The sequence below is a fragment of the Dermacentor andersoni genome, chromosome 2 (assembly GCF_023375885.2).
Source record: "Dermacentor andersoni chromosome 2, qqDerAnde1_hic_scaffold, whole genome shotgun sequence".
Classification (NCBI taxonomy): Eukaryota; Metazoa; Arthropoda; class Arachnida; order Ixodida; family Ixodidae; genus Dermacentor; species Dermacentor andersoni.
Window position 1 is genome coordinate 143,907,848 of NC_092815.1, and position 19,205 is coordinate 143,927,052.

General features: G+C 50.7%; 1 protein-coding gene across 1 annotated transcript in view; it reads left to right on the forward strand.

Annotated features, from left to right (window-relative positions):
• Window positions 1-4,964: 4,964 nt before the first annotated feature.
• The window catches only part of LOC126540960 (phospholipid-transporting ATPase ABCA3-like), a 90,378-nt gene continuing 76,137 nt past the window's right edge, over window positions 4,965-19,205 (forward strand). The window contains exon 1 of the mRNA XM_055076485.2: window positions 4,965-5,409. Coding sequence (XP_054932460.1) covers window positions 5,063-5,409 — 347 coding nt within the window. The 5' untranslated portion in view covers window positions 4,965-5,062. The remainder of the gene's footprint in view (window positions 5,410-19,205) is intronic.

Below are 19,205 nucleotides of genomic sequence, written 5' to 3' on the forward strand. Positions count from 1 at the left end.
GTTTCTTTCGCCTAGTTCGTCTTTTGTCACAGCCAATTGAACGTTTCCTTTACAGCTAAGTCGTTAGCCTCCAGTGGGTCGGGATTTTTCACGGCGTCGTCCCAACAAAAAAAAAAAAAAGATTCCATTTCGCGTGTCAATACTTTGTACTATGATTATATAGGTACAAGGTTTATATTAGGAAGACAACGGTGTGAGTAGCGTGGCTGGCGCGAACAATCTGTTGCGCGCGGCACTTCGCAAACGGAGCGAAATGTGACACAACTGCCTCACTAATCGGGAGATCGCGAGAGGCAGTGCCCTCACCCCCTTTCATGTCTGTAACCCTCCCCCACCCCCACCGACGGCGTTTAGCGCGACGGAAGGCGGCGCGTTTGCTCTCCACTTTCTTATTTCGTGCGCGCCAGACTGAGCCGAGATCGTCGGCAGTTTCACTCCGCATACAGCATACGACGCGTGGCAACGGTGTGATCGCCCTTGCATTTTGTTCAGACCATCATGGCGACGGCAAAAGTGCGCCTGGAGTGTCCATATAATTGCTATCGCAATAAAGAAAACATTCACCGATTCAAGCGAAAAGTACATATTGTAAAGTAGATTGAAGACGGAGGCTTACAAAATGTGCGCGTCTCTTTTATGGCGGGCCAGAAGAAGAGCGTGCAGCTTACGCACTTAATCATCTTTCATGGCGCCGACCTTTGTCGCGCCGTCCCGCGGTCCTGGAGCCCCACATCACTGTGTCAATTGCCCCCCATGCGAAAAGCGACCATCTCGGTCGCGTCAAAAGGTTATTTCAGCGACGACAAGAAATGGAGCTCCTCAGGTGCATCTCGGCGTTCACGTACGCGCACAGTAGGATTTCATGCGCACTACATGAACAACTTTAGCGCGAGGACGACGACGGAGTGAATCGAAGTCAGAACTGCAGGGGACGACTTCGTAGGTCACGTCACTCAGGCGGCGTCTAACCTTGTAGGGACAAAAATACTGGCGGAGCAACTTTTCTGACAGTCCACGGCAACGGATAGGCATCCAGACCCACACGCAGTCGCCGGTATTGTAATGGACGTCGCGTCAACCTTGGTTGTATCGAAAGGCGTCGGTATGCTGTTGGCTCCGGATACGATGCCGTGCAAGCTGGCATGCTTCTTCAGCTCTTTGTACGAACTCTTCCACGTGTTCGCTCGTCGGGCTATTATCAGCCAGAGGTAGCACGGCGTCAAGTGTTGACGTGACGTGGCGCCCGTATCCAAGTTCGAACGGCGTAAACTGTGTAGTCTACTGTACAGCGGTGTTATACGCGAAGGTCGCATAGGGTAAAATCTCGTCCCACATCTTGTGCTCTACGTCGACATAAATGGAGAGCATATCAGCCAGCGTTCTGTTCAGTCGTTCCGTTAATCCATTGGTTTGAGGATGATACACAGTGCTCTTGCGGTGAGAGTTTGCGTCAGCTGGAGAACGTCCTGCATAAGTTCGGCTGTAAAGGGTGTACCGTGGTCGGTGATGAGAATAGACAGTGCATCACGTCGTAGGACGATCGGGCGTACAAATAACTTCGCCAATTCATACAAGTTTGCTTGCGGAATAGCTGCAGTTTCGGCGTACCGGGTTAAGTACTCGGTAGCGACGACTATCCATCTGTTGCGCGAAGAGGTCACTGGGAATGGCCCAAGTAGTACATTGCTATTTGTTGGAACGGGGCTTGAGGAGGGTCCACAAGGTGGAGAAAGCCAGCCGGTTTAACTGGTGGTTTCTTGCGGCGCTGACAATCGCGGCAAGTCTTCACGTACCGTTGCACAGAAGAAGAAACCGGACCCAGTAATACTTCTGTCGTATCCTTGCTAATGTCTTACCGAATTCCAGGTGTCTCGCGCATGGCTCATAATGGCAGGCTTGCAAAATGTCTTGCCGCAGCACCGACGGCACGACAAGGAGGTACGTATTTAGACCGCTTCCGCAGTTTTTCCAGTAAAGGACGTTGTTGTGCAAATAGTACGATGATAAGCCGCGCACGAGCGAGTGGGGTAAAACACCTTCAACTTCTTGAAGGTGCTCGTTTAGCGGCTGCAGCTCAGGGTCAGTGCACTGGCACTCAGCCATTTTTATGGCGTCGATAACGTCGACAAATGGCAAGGCATGGTCAGGGTCCGATGACGTCGTAGGGAATGGTGCGCGTGACAAACAGTCAGCGCCGCTGTGCTTCCTGGCGAATCGGTAGACCACTGTAATGTCGTACTCTTATAAGCGCAGGCTCCAACGGACTAGTCTGCCTGAAGAATCCTTGAGGTTGGCAAGCCAGCGCAGGGTGTGCTGTTCGCTGACAGCCTTAAAGGGTCTACCGTAAAAATAGGGCCGGAATTTACTAATTGCCCACACAACCGCTAAGCATTCTTTTTCAGTGATTGACTAGTTTTTCTCAGCTTTGATGAGACTGGTGGCTTGCATAAGCAATGGTGCGTTCCGCACCAGCTTACTACTGCACAAGAACTGCGCCGAGAGCCGCATTGCTGGCGTCAGTATGAACTTCAGTGTTAGCGTCTTCGTCGAAATGAGTACGTATTGGGGACGCTTGCAAACGCTTGCGCAATTCATTGAACGATTGCAACTGCTCGTCCGCCCAAATGAAAGGCACATCGTCGAGTGTCAGAGGCTCAGCAATTCAGGAGAATCCCTCGACGAAGCGTCTATAATACGCGCACAAACCTAGGAAGGGTTGGACAGCCTTCTTGTCCGTGGGTGGTGAAAACTCGGCGACGGCAGCTAAATTGTCGGGGTCTGGTCGGACGCCTGTAGGACTAACGTCATCGCCAAAAAATTTGACCTCTTGAAACCCGAAGTAGCATTTTAAGGCTTGATGGTAAGGCCGGCGGTACGGATCGCAGCGAGAACACTCTCGAGTCATGCGAGATGTTCGTCAAATGTGCTCGAGAACACGACGACGTCGTCCAAGTACACGAGGCAGGTTTGCCATTTGAGTTCAGCAAGCACGGTCTCCCTCATCCGCTGAAAGGTGGCAGGTACGGAACAGAGACCGAAGGGGAGAACTTTGAAGTGATAAAGCCCGTCAAGTGACACAAACGCTGTTATTGCACCATCCTGTTCATCAACTTCGATTTGCCAATACCCTGATTTAAGGTCCAACGAAGGAAAAAACTTGGCATGCTGTAGACGATCTAATACGTCGTCGATGCGGGCAATGGATAAACATCGCGCTTGGTGACACTGTTCAATTTCCTGTAATCTACACAGAACGGTAGTATGTTGTCTTTCTTTCTGACTAACACCTTTCATGCCTCCAGCATCGAAATACGCCGCTTCTGTAACACATGTAACGTGACACGAATGACATGTATGACGTAAACTGTAATGACATCCCGTAACCATGAATCACAAGAAATAAACGTGACTGACATGCAGTGCCACGAATGAGAGGACATGAAATGCGTTACAGGAACGCGTGCATAAAGAATTACATGTCAAGACGAAGTGCATTACGAGAATGACACTACTGTGAACGACGTGACGTGTACGACATTAAATGCACGACGTGACATACGTCGCATCAATGCACTACTGGCCCAAGCTAATAAATGACATACCGTGAACGACACTAATTACTTGCTTAAAAGGCAGTATGGTGCCGTGCACAAGCGTATAGAAGCGGTTCCTAACGGCTCTTGCGCGCGTGCGATCACTGGCTTTACCGCACAGCGTTCGAGGAAAACGACCTTTGCACAGCCCTGTACTTTTCAAGAGCACGCACAGGGGCAGTAGCCTATCAAAAAGGTGTGCAGAGTTTTGTGCAGAGGTGTGCAGATGTGAAAGAGTTTTCAGACCGCCCTACCTGATGGATCGGCCCTCAAATCCCCATTTTATCCCTACATTGGCCCGCATTTTCCGGAATAGAAAAGCCGCATCCTTGGGCATGACCTTGCTCTTACCTTGGCTTCGACTAGCCACGGAAATCCATCGCATCTAAAACTACTTTTTTGTCCGTTGCCTAGATATTAATTTGCCTTTACGCTTTCTGGCCTCACTTACGGCGACTGCGCAAACACGCGGCGACATCCGCTTATATTTTTGTTCGTGTAGAGCAATCCAGTGAACGTCTTGAGCCGTGCCGCCGCGTCTTTTTTCTATGCGCGAGGTTTCTCGTAAAATTTTGCTTATACTCCAGGCCTTCTAGAATCAAAAGAACCCGCCGTGGTAGCGTAATGGCTTTGGCGTTGCAAAACACAAGGGCGCGAGATCAAATCCTAAGTGGCGGCCGCATTTTGATGGGGGCAACCGTTTATTGGGTGCGAGTTAAATAACCCATCTGTTAAAATGTTTTTTGGGAGCTCTCTACTATGGCGCGCCTCATAACCAGGCTGCAGTAATGGCACATAAACCCCCCCTCCCACACACACACACACACATATATATATATATATATATATATATATATATATATATATATATATATATCAACGAGAAGCACGGCGTTAACCGAGGGGCCCGATTTTTATTAGTCATATTATAAGAAGCCAACAAACACTGACACGAAGGACAACAAAGGAGAAATTACTTGTGATTAATAAGGGATATAAAGAAACGAAATATTAATGAAAATTAAAGTGGATGAAGAAACAACTTGCCGCAGGCGGAGAACGGTCCTGCAACTTTCGCATTACGCGTGCGATGCTCTACAAATTCAGCTACCCCGGCGCCGTTTCCTTGTCAACTTTCTTGGTATGGAAAAACGACCAAGTTGAAGTCGTGGCGGACAGCTGGCGTGATTGGTTAGTGCGCCGCTATACGTAAATAGTACGTATACACGCATATGCCAGTTTCTTCACTGTTATCAATATTCAATATTCATTATCATATATATATATATATATATATACAAGTGTGTGGGAGGTGAGTGCGAACAAAGCAAACTTCTAATCGTTCGCGTTACCGCCCATCTGCAGGCGCGCAACAGGCACCTCTGATCGTCCACACGAACAACGCTGGCAGCTTGCAGCGACTGCGAGCGCTGCTTTCGAAGCGGCTGCTCTACTGGTACCGCTCGCCAATGACCATCGTGATTGGCTGGATCCTTCCGGTGATGCTTTTCGTCTTCGCCGCGAGGTCCATCTTTCAAAACCAGACCCGCCTCATTCCAAAGCTGTCTGGCGCCAAGGCGGACGCGCACGAGATGATCGACCTGCGCAGCAACGTCCACTTTGGCTCCGCCCGCTGCTTCGTGGAAGAGGCGCCCGCGACCAACTTCTCCAAATACTTCGAGGCATTGGCCCAAAGCGAGGGCGCCATCATCGAAAAGATAAAGAACGCCAAGCGGGACCTAGTGGAATTGGCACGAAAAGACTTTGTGGAGTACTACAGTCACTACGCCTACGGGATCACCTACAACGCCACCACGTGAGTTCCCGTACATACAGCTGTGGCTACAGGAGTGTGTAAACGTTTCATTATAGACGGATGTGTTGAATCTTAAACTTGCCATTAAGCGCAAGCTAGGTCATTTTTGTAGGTGCTTTTTTCCAATACACGCGAACGCAACCGAAAGTTGCACTGGTATCGCCAATTTTACATATATGATGGGATAATATTGATGGCGTTGAAAGAAACATTGGCAGGACTAACAGAAGAATTGAATCTTTTCTAGTGTAAACTAGTACTGGGAAAGAAATTCTGCAGAAACCATCGACGATGGTTGTCCTTAGAACAAAATGGCTCCCCCTTCCCCTCTCTTTGCCGCTCATCCCCGCAACTCGGTTGCTTAAGAGCACGCACCCTTTCCTTCACCACCTTTCCTCTCCTTCTCCAACTCGTTCCTGGAGCTGTGGAAGGAAACGCATCTTAACAAAAAAAAAAACTGCGCGAAAAAGACGTAGACGAACGAGAGAGAAACGACGAACAAGGGTGCTCGTTTCACTCTCGCTCGTCCGCGTGTTTTTCGCGCAGTTTTTCTGTAAATTGGAACCAAACCAACTCGCCCAGCTAGCTGTCGGTTTGGATGAAGCGAACAGGTTTCGTTCATGCTTGGTGTGTCGGCGTCAACGCCGTCAGCGTTCTATGGTAGACTCGCTCGCCTCGATCACTGGCTCACCCTCGTACGCTTTCACTCGCGCACGCAGCATACGGCGCGCGTTGTAGAGGGGGCTCAGATCCAATTTTCTGTGGCAACGTAGATGCTGCGCGTTTTTGTTTTTCGTGTTTATAGAAAGCCCACGAAATATCAAATAAAAATTAGAGGCCTTCAAGAGTGGAAAGTGATAGCGTTATCGCACCCCGTTCGCACCGCCCACTCATTCGCTCGGCATGCTCTTGAGTCACACAAAGACGAAACGTGCGCCTGAGCAAGCGGAACGAACCAAAGAACTCGGTGTCTCGGAGGGAGAAACGATCTACGCGAGCCAAACGTTCTGATCGGCACGGACAGCCGGGCCGCGACACGCCATGAAGACCGACGCGATCTTGAGGTTGACGCCTCGATGGGATCGTCCTCTATCTCGCTTGGGAGCACCACGCAGACGCATGACTCCTCGCCAGAAGCACGGCACACATCGCAGGGGGCGCTTTCCCACCAGACGCGCTACGGCAAGCGATGGCGTCAGAGGCATCCCGCATCGGACGCTGCACCTAGGAATCGCGCTGTGAGCGGAAAGAGGAGCCGCGTCGCGCGGGCGAGAGGCGCGCCACCTGCCGGGGCAGCGCCGTACATTGCGAGGACGGGGTCTCTTCTCTGTGTGTGCCGCAAGATGGCTCTGCGTGCGCGCCAAGCGCAGGAGAAATGTAGCAGAAACGTACTTCGCTACGCGTTTAACTGCGATTTCTGTAATTTACATGTTCATAATTACCGATATACACCACAGTATAAATTTCTACGGCACGTTTCTAAGGCAACACCGCATTCACTAGAGATGCACTTGAGGTTGTCCCGCTTTGAAGCGTCGAACCCAAGGTTGTCCCGCTTTGAAGCGTCGAACTCATGGCTGAGTGGCAATAAAGAGAAAAAAAAACTCATGGCTGAGTGGTAGCGTCTCCGTCTCACACTCCGGAGACCCTGGTTCAATTCCCACCCAGTCCATCTTGCAAGTTTTTGTTTATGAATTGCCTTCCGCCATTTTTCGATCACGGTCAGCGCCACCGACAACACCAGCTTTTCTGCGACACGAGCTCCTTAACGCTGTCGCGTTAAAACCACGTGACTGCACTCACGCGCTATCGCACTGCAGCTCTCTAAATCGCGGTTCGTGCGAAAGAACGGTGCGCGCGGACCGTGGGGAAGTGAACGGCCGCGGCTCTTGGCATCGGCTTCACAATGCGTCCGCTTCTTTGGCGGTGGCACACAGGAAGGAAGCGCAGTCAGTCCTCATAAGCGATAAGCTCGACGCATGGCTGAGAGCTGAAATTTGGAAGAAGAGTCCCGCTGCAGCACACGCCTCATGCATAATTCATTTGAGGGATGACAATAGATTGTGCCGCTATGCTGATTCAATACTAACGCATTACCGTCGACAGCCATCGAGATGTATTCTTCTGCAATTTTTTTACATATAAAACAACGTTATTCGAAATCATTAGTTACTGATTACCGCCATTGGAATTATGCGTTCGCAGTATTTGCTGTCAACCACTGATTTAACGACACTTTCAAAGGCCAACTGCAGTGAACTTTTTAATTTCATGAAAAGCCGAGTGTCAGATAACTTAGACATAGCGCAGTCCCTGTTGAAAATTTCACGCTTGAAATGCGAGTGAAATAGCGAAATTTAGGAAACCGCCGCCATTACCAGTCGCCGGAAGTTACTTACGACTTAGTCTGTTGACAGCCAGTGACCGTGTCGTATGCTGCCCTTGCTTTTACTGTGCATCAGCGAAAGCTTTCGCACATAATATGAACGTGCGCTGTGCCATCGACGTCACCAGGATGTTTTAGGCTTCTAAATGTAGAAATGTGACGAGGCAATTGACGTAATTTTCTAGTCACCTAAGGACCCTTGAGTTTTGGCTTTTTCGTTTCTTTTTTTCAGGAGAACGAAAAGTCAAAGGCTCTTGAGGGCAAGATTTGGAAAAAAAGAAGGCTAACGGGCTAACATCGCATGAGACCCTAAGGTGTTGAAATGTTCGAATTTAATTGCAGAACACATCAGTAATTGGGAGGTAGTCAGCCGAATGGAAATCGTGAAAAATAAAATAAGTAAATGTCGATACCGGGACACAAAAGTAAATTCACAATTGCGTAGCTTTGACATTCCAGAGTCATTATGCCTCTTCTCAGTTATAGTCGTCGTCATAAATTAGATGCACGCGCTCATGAACACCAGGTATAAAACAGCTGAGTGGGTGGGACGCCTGGCTCAGCTGCGAGGTGCTTGACTCGATCCCCACCACCGCGAGCCCACTGGTATATGAGACAGTGTTGCGGCTCGAGGTGGCATTTGGGCCAGTAATTCAGTAAGTCCATCGGCGAGTACGTCAGGTAGTGGGAATGAAGGAAAAATGGTCTGTTTTACATAAGTCACACTGGCTCCAGACACGGAAGCCGACATCACACAGGAGCATATTGACTCAGTTCACATCGACACGTCAGCATCTTCTCTACACGAGGAGTGTCCACTTTCAAAACCGTCGTCTTCCTTAGGTGACTAGCCTAAAGTACCGAGATAGAGAGCCGAGATAGGCGTCAATCGTAAGCTGAGCCTCCGGACTACATGCGTTGTAGCGGCTACTACGATAATAGCTGTAACTTTATCACGGCTACCAATTTTGCGTCGAAGATCGAGTTCAAGCTTTCATCGTTTCCGTAGGCTTCCATTGCTGCTCTGGGAACAAAATTCTAGCTTTGCACAGAGTGATCACTGCATTTGTCTCGTGTGGATTGTCTTCTAGAACATGTTTGTCTCCTGCCTTTTTTTCAATAATCGAGCTGCAGCTTTGATTACTCGCGAGAAACCCGCTCGTTCCATTGAAAACGCGCTAGCTTCATGCGGGTGCCGCTTGAGGCGCTAGTAGGTACGTGTCCAGAAAAGCAGGACATGCGGACCTTTCGGGCAACGGAAGACGGCGCGTACCTATCCGCTTTCCTCATTGCTCGCGCTAGATTGAGACGCGATCGGCGGCTGCCCTCGTGCGCTTTCTCTCGAACATACAGCATACGAAGCACGGCGACGGTGTTATCACCCTTGGACACTATAGGGAACATTACGGCGATGCCCACGGCGACGACGACAAAAATGCACCTGCAGTATCTACATAACTGCTACTGCAATAATAAGTTCGCAGGAACAATAAGTACTGAAAATACCAGGTCGAAATAGTCTATCACATAAAAAATCACCGCCTAAGCACTCCGTACAGATTGTTAACCAGTGAAGCTGAAACGTGCGGCCCCGGTGTTTATCACTGGGTTAATCCCGACGGTTTATTAAACGACAGCTTGGTAGGCTGCCGGATCCTCTGTGTGCAGTTGCTGCTTGCGCTCGGCTGCACGAGCCTGTTCTTGCGCCCGGGCTGCCGCAGCGGCAGGGCATAGACGAGCTCACTTTCGCTTCTGCTCGCGGCGCTGCTGATCGAAACCTGTGCTCCTCAGTAATGCGTATGACGCGCGGCCTGCCCATTTCGGTGCCGGAGAGAAAGTGCTGCGCGCGCACTCTGCTGCGACGCAGAGCAACGATGTCACTTGCCGCAGGCAATCGCGCGCCTCTGTTTATTTTCGCGGATGCGGTTGCGCCGGAGGAGTTTTCAACGTACAGGCGTCGGACACACGAATCGGCTAGCCATATACAGCTTCGCTATAAGAAAATGGGGTGTGAATAACAGTATGAAATAAGATTTTCATAGAGATTTGCAGCTTGAATTAATTCATCCATCTGAATATTTTGCAGAGCCAGCTGGGAACAATTCGATATAGCATCTTTCCGCTGGAAGTAGAAACATCTGGCTGGGATGCGGCAAGCAGTAGTGAACACATACCCTACGTAACTTTTGATATTCTGCTGTGAGATGTCCAAATTTACCTTTCAAGGTAGTGGTTGCATGAGGACGAAAAACTTTGGCTTTTGCAGCAACCGAACATTATATTTTCGCTTCATTCATTTTGGGAGAGAACTCCTTTTGTCTGGAAATGTTCATCGCTACAAATGTGATCGCAGTCAATCACAATCGAAATTGCACCGTCTGACTAGTTCGCAAAAAACGCGTTAGACCTTCTTATTAGTAGACAAGGGCAACCCGCACCTGATCGACACAGTGTTGCCAATCTTGCTACACTGTTAACGCCCTGTAGTAAGACGCTTGCTGCGGTTTGACCAGTTGGACCACTGCGCAAACGACTCGTGTGTATAGATATCATTGCGATTGCTTCCCTACGAAAAGAAAAAACCCGACAATTGCGATACTCCCTGTTGCGAAATTTCAGCATCGCTCTATATGTATTTTCATTTCGCGTGTCATTATTTTGTGTTATTACATTAGATACATGGTTTATCTTAGAAAGAGAACGCTGTTAGTAGCGTGGCTGGCGCGAACAGTCTGTCTCGTGCGGCACATAGCAAAGGCAGCGAAGTGTGGCACGACTGCATCGCTAATCGGGAGATCAGGAGAGGCGGCGCGTAGGTGACGCGTGGGCGCGATTCATAGCCGCCGCAAACAACCCTCCGTTTATGTAGCGCCTTGTTTCCATGCAGACGACGCACGCTACCTCTGGTGCCATATTGTAGCCATCGTCGTAGCACAGCCCGTCTTGCGCGGCACTACGCTTTTCTTCTCGCGATTTCGTTCCACCAACGACGAGAGTGGCCCTTCGTCACGGCGAAATTGTGCCACCAGTGTCAGCGGCCACAACACCCAAGGAAGTGTCACATCGATCCTTACTCCTAGTGGCTCGCCATCGCCCCTTGCAAGAGCAGTGATACCCGTCACACACGCTGGTACCGCGCACTGATCTCAGTAGTTCGCCTGCCGGCAAGCGTAGCCATCCCCACCTCACATCACCCACGCAGCTTGGCATGCCGGGGCCACCGGCAACTCAGCGCATGCGCGTGCCGTTTCACCTACGCTCCTCCTCAACTGTCTGTCTCATGCTTTCAGTGTGACCTCCTCCTTCACTTTCCTCCTCGTGTCCTCTTTCATCTCCCGCTGCGCTCCGCGTTCGCTTTAATTTTTCAATGTGCTCGTTCGCTCGTTTACGAGGTACGACGCCGTGGCACGCAGACGCTCTACGCAGGAACGGGCCTCTAAGAACTGCGCTTTAAACCGCTTTATCACGCCTCACCCACAGTCTACATCAGGCAACAATGAACGCCACTGTGATGTTTTCTTTCTTTCATGCCGCAAGTTCTATTAGTCTAGTACATTGTCACGTGCTATGACTCTACGGTTAAGATAATTAGCTCCTATTACCACATGTTTACTTCCCCAAAAGTCTGTAATTATTATTTACAGAAAGTAGTATCATTAGAGACGCTGGCGACATATATAGAAAATCCTGACGCCATGATGATCACGATTTCGTACACCACATGACGGGTAACATGGCGGCAAGTCGCTGCTATGGTCTTGCGTGTGTGTTGTTGGTGTTCAAAAACAATTAAATTCTGAGGTTTTACGTGCCAAAACCACGACATTATTATGAGGTACGCCGTAGTGGAGGACTGCGGGTTCACTTTGACTCCCAGGGGTTCCCTAACGTGCATGCATGGTACAGTAGCGTTTTTTTCATTTCGCACCCATCGAAATACAGCCGTCACGCGTGGTCGGGATTCGATCTCGAAACCTCGGGCTTAGCAGCGCAACACTGAGTTTTTCGGATGAGCGAGGTGGCACACTCCGCCATTTATTTATTTCTGTTCTTGTTTAAGCGTGGTTCAAGCTTGTTGAAACATCTAGGGTACTTAGCCGCTTTCAAGGTCGCCTTCTTACGTGCGGCTCAGAACCAGGATGTTAGAGTTATTCGCAAAACTTTTCTCCCCTTTTCTTTTCTCCAGTTTTGTTAATATATTTATTTTCTTGTCTCGCCCCTCTCAACGCGGCCAGAGACAACGGAATGTATAAATAATATTGACCTGCCTATCGCGATAAGTCGCGCTCTGTTAGCCTACAATGCTTTCTAGTTACAGCTTTGTCCTTCCGATTCACCTACGTCACGCCCATTGGCTAAGCCTTATATTTGGCGCACGCCTTCTTCTGGTAATCATTCATTGCACGGTATTTTCCCTGCGCGAAGTGTGCAAACCGTGTCTGGCTGACCGCAGACGCGTTTGGTGTAGTTTAGAGTAGGCATAATTCCTCATTCGTTAGCGACTGCGTCTGAACAGGCTTCTCCCATTCCTTTGGCATCTTTTCTCCCCTTTTGTTTTCTCCTTTATTATTGCTACGGCATAGTATTTCCAATGACGAAGAGCCCAGCAGTAAGAAGACGACGACGACGATTAGAAGCTAGCGCGGGCTGTTGCCTCTTGGCAAACTGCGGCGTATTGCCTTGTAAATATACTTGTAAATAGCTTTTCGTCGGTGTCTTCCTACGTAACATATCTGGTGAAGGTGGACGTTCTCTGTACCTCGTCACGGAGCTTCGCAGTGGACGGTACGTCGAGCGTTCTTCATGGCTCCCGGCGACGACAACTCGACTCCGCCGGCTCCGACACCTGCTGCCACTTCGACGACCTACATCACTCTCCCCGCTCCCCGTGATCCTGGCGTATTTTCGGCAAAAGATGGGGAAGATGTCGAGGAGTGGATCAGCCTGTACGAACACGTCAGCCGCAATAACCGGTGGGACCCTACTATCATGCTCGCCAACGTAGTCTTTTTTACCTCGGTGGCACACCTCGAGTTTGGTATCGGACGCACGAAGATGAGCTGACCAGTCGGGATTCGCTTAAGCAAAAGCTTCGAGTCTTGTTCGGCAACCCCTACGGTCACCAAATTGCAGTGCAGAAGGCGCTTTCCGGTCGTGTGCAGACGTCAACGGAGCCCTACGTCACGTACATTCAGGACGTCTTGGCTCTCTGCCGCAAAGTTGACGCACACATGACTGAGTCCGACAAGGTCTCCCACATCCTCAAAGGCATTGCCGATGACGCCTTCAACTTGCTCGTATTTAACAACGTGGCGACGGTGGATACAGTTACAAAAGAGTGCCGCCGCCTGGAACTCGCTAAAAGCCGACGTATCGACCAACAGTTTGCTCGTCTGCCCAACACCCCAGCGACATCTTCCTGTGCTGACGCTCCTCGTCCCAACAACACTGGCGATGTTACCAGGATTGTCCGGCGTGAGATCGAGGCCGCCTATCCGGCTGCCTTCGACTCCAGCCCCTCCAATGCACCTGCAGTCACTGTTTCCCTGATCCATGCAGTTGTCCGCCAGGAGTTCGCCAGCATGGGTAATTCACACCATCTGCTCGACCCATCGCCCTGATACCCACCCGGCTTCTTCAAGTCCACCCCGTCCCGCCCCTTCTTACCCACCACGTTTCCGCAACCCCTCTGAATGGCGCACTGCAGACTGCAGACGACAAGCCAATTTGTTTTCACTGCCATCGAATTGGGCACATTTCTCGGCACTGTCGCAGTCGCTGGAGTTCCGTGAACCAGTCTACATATACTGCCTATTCTCGCCCCCCAGGTGGCCTTTCTCGTCCCTATGCTGCCCGCTGAGATAATGCCGCCACCGATTCTCCTGCGCCGAACCGCCCGTATTCTCGTTCGCCTTCGCCCCAACGACGACAATCTCGCTCCCCACAGCCCCGTCGCTCCTATTCGCCGACTCCATTCGGACGCCGCTCCCAGCCGGAAAACTAGACGATGCAGCGCCTCGAGGTAACGCTGCATTGCTCCCTACGCCGCCAAATCCTCTCCTGACGTTGCCCACTCATCTGAAGCTTCTTGACGTGCAAGTCGACGGTGTTCCTGTATCTGCTCTCATAGACACTGGGGCGCATTTGTCGGTAATGAGCGCTGACCTTCGTAAGCGGCTGAGGAAAATAATCACGCCCGCCACGACGCCTGTTCGTGTCGTCGATGGCGGAACAGCCCCTGTAATTGGTATGTGTGCCGCCCGCGTCTCCTTCGCCGATCGCTCCACTACCGTGCTATTCACAGTCATCGCTCACTGTCCCCACGACATCATCCTCGGCTTAGACTTCCTCTCCGCACATTGCTCCGCCAGTACTCTCCGCCTCGACCTGCCTGTTCTGGATCCCGCTGAACAACACCCTACCCGCCTCAGTTCCGTCGACTTCGTTCGCTTGCCACCTTCGGCACTGACTTACGTTGACTTCGTGTCATCCCCACCAGTCCCCGACGGTCACTACATCGCGGCTCCTATGCAAGACGTCCTCCTTACACACAGGATCACAATACCTCATACAGTTTTAGCTATTACGGCGACTTGCGTCTGCCTGCCAGTGGTCAATTTTGGCTTGACGACACAAGTGCTGCCACGCGGGATGTCTTTGGCCCAACTTTGCCCATTCGAGGATCACTCTGTAGCATCGATTTCAGTAGACGACAACTCAGCCGATCCTCCTCTACCATCGCAGTCGGCAACTTGTACCATCGCCAACTTACAGAAAATGATTGCACCCGACATGCCGTCCGAACACGCTCGTGCGCTCTACCGCGTTCTGATTTCCTACCAAGATATTTTTGACTAACGATCGTCCTTTGGCCCAAACAACTGCTGTTAAACATCGCATTAATACCGGCGATGCCCCTCCTATTCATCGCCGCCCGTATCGAGTATCACCGGCTGAGCGTCAAGTTATTCACACCGAAGTTCACAAAATGCTTGCCAAGAACATTATTGAACCGTCATGTAGTCCATGGGCGTCACCTGTTGTGCTGGTAAAAAAGAAGGATGGCTCATGGCGCTTTTGCGTGGATTATCGGCACCTTAACAGGGTTACCAAAAAGGACGTGTATCCCCTACCTCGGATTGATGACGCCCTTGACTGCCTCCACGGTGCTCGCTATTTCTCCTCCATTGATCTTCGCTCCGGCTATTGGCAGATTGCCGTGGACTATCTCGACCGCGAGAAGACCGCCTTTGTAACACCCGACGGTCTTTATCAATTCAAAGTGATGCCGTTCGGTCTATGTAACGCTCCTGCCACTGTTGAACGCATGATGGACTCCCTTCTTGACGGTTTCAAATGGTCCACGTGCCTGTGCTACTTGGGCGACGTTATAGTATTCTCCCCAACATTCGCTACGCACCTCGAGTGCCTCTCAGTAGTCCTGGACGTTTTTCGGCGAGCCGGTCTGCAACTCAACGCGTCGAAGTGCCAATTCGGCCGTCGCCAGATTACCGTCCTTGGACATCTCGTTGACGCGAACGGAGTGCAACCGGACGCAGGCAAGATCCATGCTGTTACACACTTCCCTGTTCCAAAGTGTGTCAAGGATGTGCGCAGCTTCATCGGCCTTTGCTCGTACTTCCGCCGTTTCGTAGAAAATTTCGCGGCCATAGCACGACCACTAACCGAGCTTTTGAAGAAAGACGCCCCTTTCCAGTGGGGCGATAACGAGGCCTCTGCATTCTCGCTTCTAATCGACCTTCTCACAACGCCTCCCGTTCTGGCCCATTTCGATCCTTCTGCGCCTACCGAAGTCCGTACTGATGCCAGCGGTCACGGAATTGGCGCAGTACTAGCACAACGCCAGCGTGGCCACGACCGTGTTATCGCTTACGCCAGCAGGCTCCTCTTGCCCGCGGAGCGCAACTATTCCATCACTGAGCGTGAGTGTCTGGCCCTAGTTTGGGCGGTTGCAAAGTTCCGCCGATACTTATATGGCCGACCCTTTTCCGTTATCACAGACCATCACGCGCTTTGCTGGTTATGCTCATTGAAAGACCCTACAGGAAGACTTGGTCGCTGGGCCTTACGCCTCCAAGAATATTCGTCCTCTGTCACCTACAAATCTGGACCACTACACAAGGACGCTGACTGCCTGTCTCGCTACCCGGTAGACGAGCCTGACGACGCCGACAGTAGTACTGCCGACGGCATTTTCTCTGTGTCTGCCTTCGCTAACATCGCCGATGAGCAGTACCGAGACCTATCGCTGCGAGTACTCATCGAGCGTCTGCGCTCTACACCTACCGACGCATCCGTTCGCCGATATGTCCTGCAGGGCGGCATTCTGTACCGAAGGAACTTCCTCCCTGATAGCCCTGATCTTCTTCTTGTCATGCCAAAACACCTACGACAGACTGTGCTCTTTGAGATGCATGACGCACCCACTGCAGGACATCTTGGGGTAACCCGCACGTACGACCGCGTCCGCCACCGCTTCTATTGGCCTGGCCTCGCTCGCTCCGTCCGACGCTATGTTGCTGCCTGTGATCCCTGCCAGCGTCGGAAAACACCTCAGGTGCTACCTTCCGGTCATCTCCAGCCGATCACCGTCCATGTGGAACCGTTCTTTCGTGTTGGATTAGACCTCCTCGGTCCCTTTCCCACGTCATCCTCTGGGAACAAATGGGTAGCCGTCGCAACTGATTACGCCACCCGATACGCTATCACGCGGGCTCTCCCCACCAGTTGCTCCACTGACGCCGCGGACTTTCTCTTGCGTGACATTATCTTAATGCATGGCGCCCCGCGACAGCTGCTTACTGACCGCGGTCGTAACTTCCTCTCGAAAGTTATCGCCGACATTGTGCGTTCCTGCTCTATTCAACACAAGCTGACTACCTCATACCATCCTCAAACCAATGGCCCGACAGAGTGGTTAAACCGTACTCTTACCGACATGCTGTCCAAGTACGTTTCGAAGGACCACCACGACTGGAACGTTGCCTTTCCTTACGTCACGTTTGCTTATAATTCTTCCCGGCACGACACCGCCGGATTTTCTCCATTTTATCTACACTACGGTCGCGAACCCACCTTGCCCCTTGACACGGTACTTCCTCCTGCTGCGACCTCAACCACCGAGTATGCGCGCGACGCGATCGCCCTCGCCGACCATGCACGCCAGCTTGCCCGTGCTCGACTGACGGACTCGCAAACCACGCAGCAGCGTCAGAACAACGCCCGCCACCGTGACGTACAGTTTTCGCCTGGTGCACTCGTGCTCCTGTGGTCGCCCTGTCGTCACGTCGTACTTTCAGAAAAGCTCCTTTCGCGATACACGGGGCCCTACCGCGTGCTGCGCCAGGTGACGCCTGTGACGTACGAAATTGCTCCTGTGAGCTCAACCTCGTCATCTACTTTGCCATCTAGTGATGTCGTGCACGTCAGTAGGCTCAAGACCTACTACACTGCTTCAGAGTCCGGCCTTTAGTTGCTCCGGGACGGCGCTTTTGCCACCGGGGGTAGTGCTACGGCATAGTATTTCCAATGACGAAGAGCCGAGCTGTAAGAAGACGACGACGACGATTGGAAGCTAGCGCGGGCTGTTGCCTCTTGGCCAACTGCGGCGTATTGCCTTGTAAATATACTTGTAGATAGCTTTTCGTCGGTGTCTTCCTACGTAACATTAATATTATTTTTCCTTCTCTGGTGCCTCTCGACGAGGCCAGAGACAAAGGAATATGTAAATAATATCGACCTACCTATAACGATAAGTCACGCTCCGTTAGCCTAACACTGCTTATTAGTTCTAGCTTTATCCTTCCAATTCACCTACGTCACGCCTGTTGGCTCGGTCCTAGATGTTCACTATAGATAATTCTAGTGAGTTTTTATATGTACGATCCTCTCGGCTGGTCTTCTGCGCCTTAAGGTGGCTTCATGCCTACAAGGTTAGCTGACTGAGTTATTTGGCTGCTCGGCTGCTATAGTGAGAAATTCAAATCCTTATTTCTTTCTTTTTTTGTGCCTATGTGGTCTTTAAGTATTCCATTAGTAGCCATGTGTCTGGGGAGGTGGTGGCGTGTAGCAGATGTTGAACGTCGGGCTTCTAATCTGGATGTCGTAAGTTCGGATGCTCCTCCAGTACACTACATCTCCAGGCTTGAAATTGCGCCTGACACCGGTAACAAAGAAAAAAATGCCGAGGGCAAGTGCGATTATGATAATCCAGGTGCAGCCACATTAAGAAGGCCCACTAAGCTTCAACAAAGACACTCCCTCACAAGAACAGGCATTGACCTCCCTGGTGCAGTATTCGGCCGCTACCTCTCTCATGTCCTACAATCAACCCAGGGCCCTCAGTCCCCAGCGGCTGTGGAGCACCTGAACAAGGCGGTGGTCGGACTTGCGACGCGGCAGAGGATGCTAAGAATCTCTAAACCTGGACAGGCCACCACTAGAAACTGAACCTGGCAACGCTCAACACACGAACCCTCTCGAGTGAAGCTAGCTTAGCAGGACTCTTTGGGGAATCATGAACCATTGTATGGGATTTTATTGGCCTTAGTGAGGTTACAACAATTGGGCCGGCTTACACAGTGCTCACTAACGACCACGTCCTGTGATATAGAGGAGCACCAGATATGAGGCAGTACGTAGTAGGATTCCTAATTTATAAGGACATAGCGGGCAATATTGCCTAACTCTACAGCATAATGAAAGGGTAGCAGTAGTCATAATAAAGCTGAATATGAGCTATACACTAAAGGTAGTAGAAGCCTGCGCTGAAATCTCCAGTCACGATGATGAAAGAATAGATCAGCTTTATAAAGATATTGAATTAGCGATGAGAAAAGTGCAAACTCGGTATAGTGTAGCCATGGGCGACTTAAATGAAAAAAGCATGGAAACAGCCGGCTGGGTGAACAAGCAATTGGCCCCTACGGCATCGCTTCAAGAACACTAGACGAGAGATGTTGGTAGAATTCGCGGAAAGGGATGAGCTCCGAATAATGAATACCTTCTTCAGGAAGTGTAGCAACAGGAAGTGGACGGGCAAAATCCCTCATTGAAAAATAAGAAATGAAATTGATTTCATACCCTGATGATTCCAGCGTAGTGCATGATGTAGAAGTGTTGGGCATGGTAAAGTGCAGTGATCGCAGGTTAGTGAGGTCTAGGATTTCCTTCGATATGACGAGAAAAAGAGTAAAATTAGTCATGAACAGGCCAACTTAGACGCAGTGAGGCTAAAATCAGACCAATTCAGGCTGGTGCACACAAACAAATATGCAGTTACGGAAACTAGAGATGAAGATGATACGGAGATAATGAATAAAATCCTAACTAGGCTGGCTTCAGAAGCAGCAATTGAAGTGGGAAGTAAGACAGCAATGCAACCAGTAGG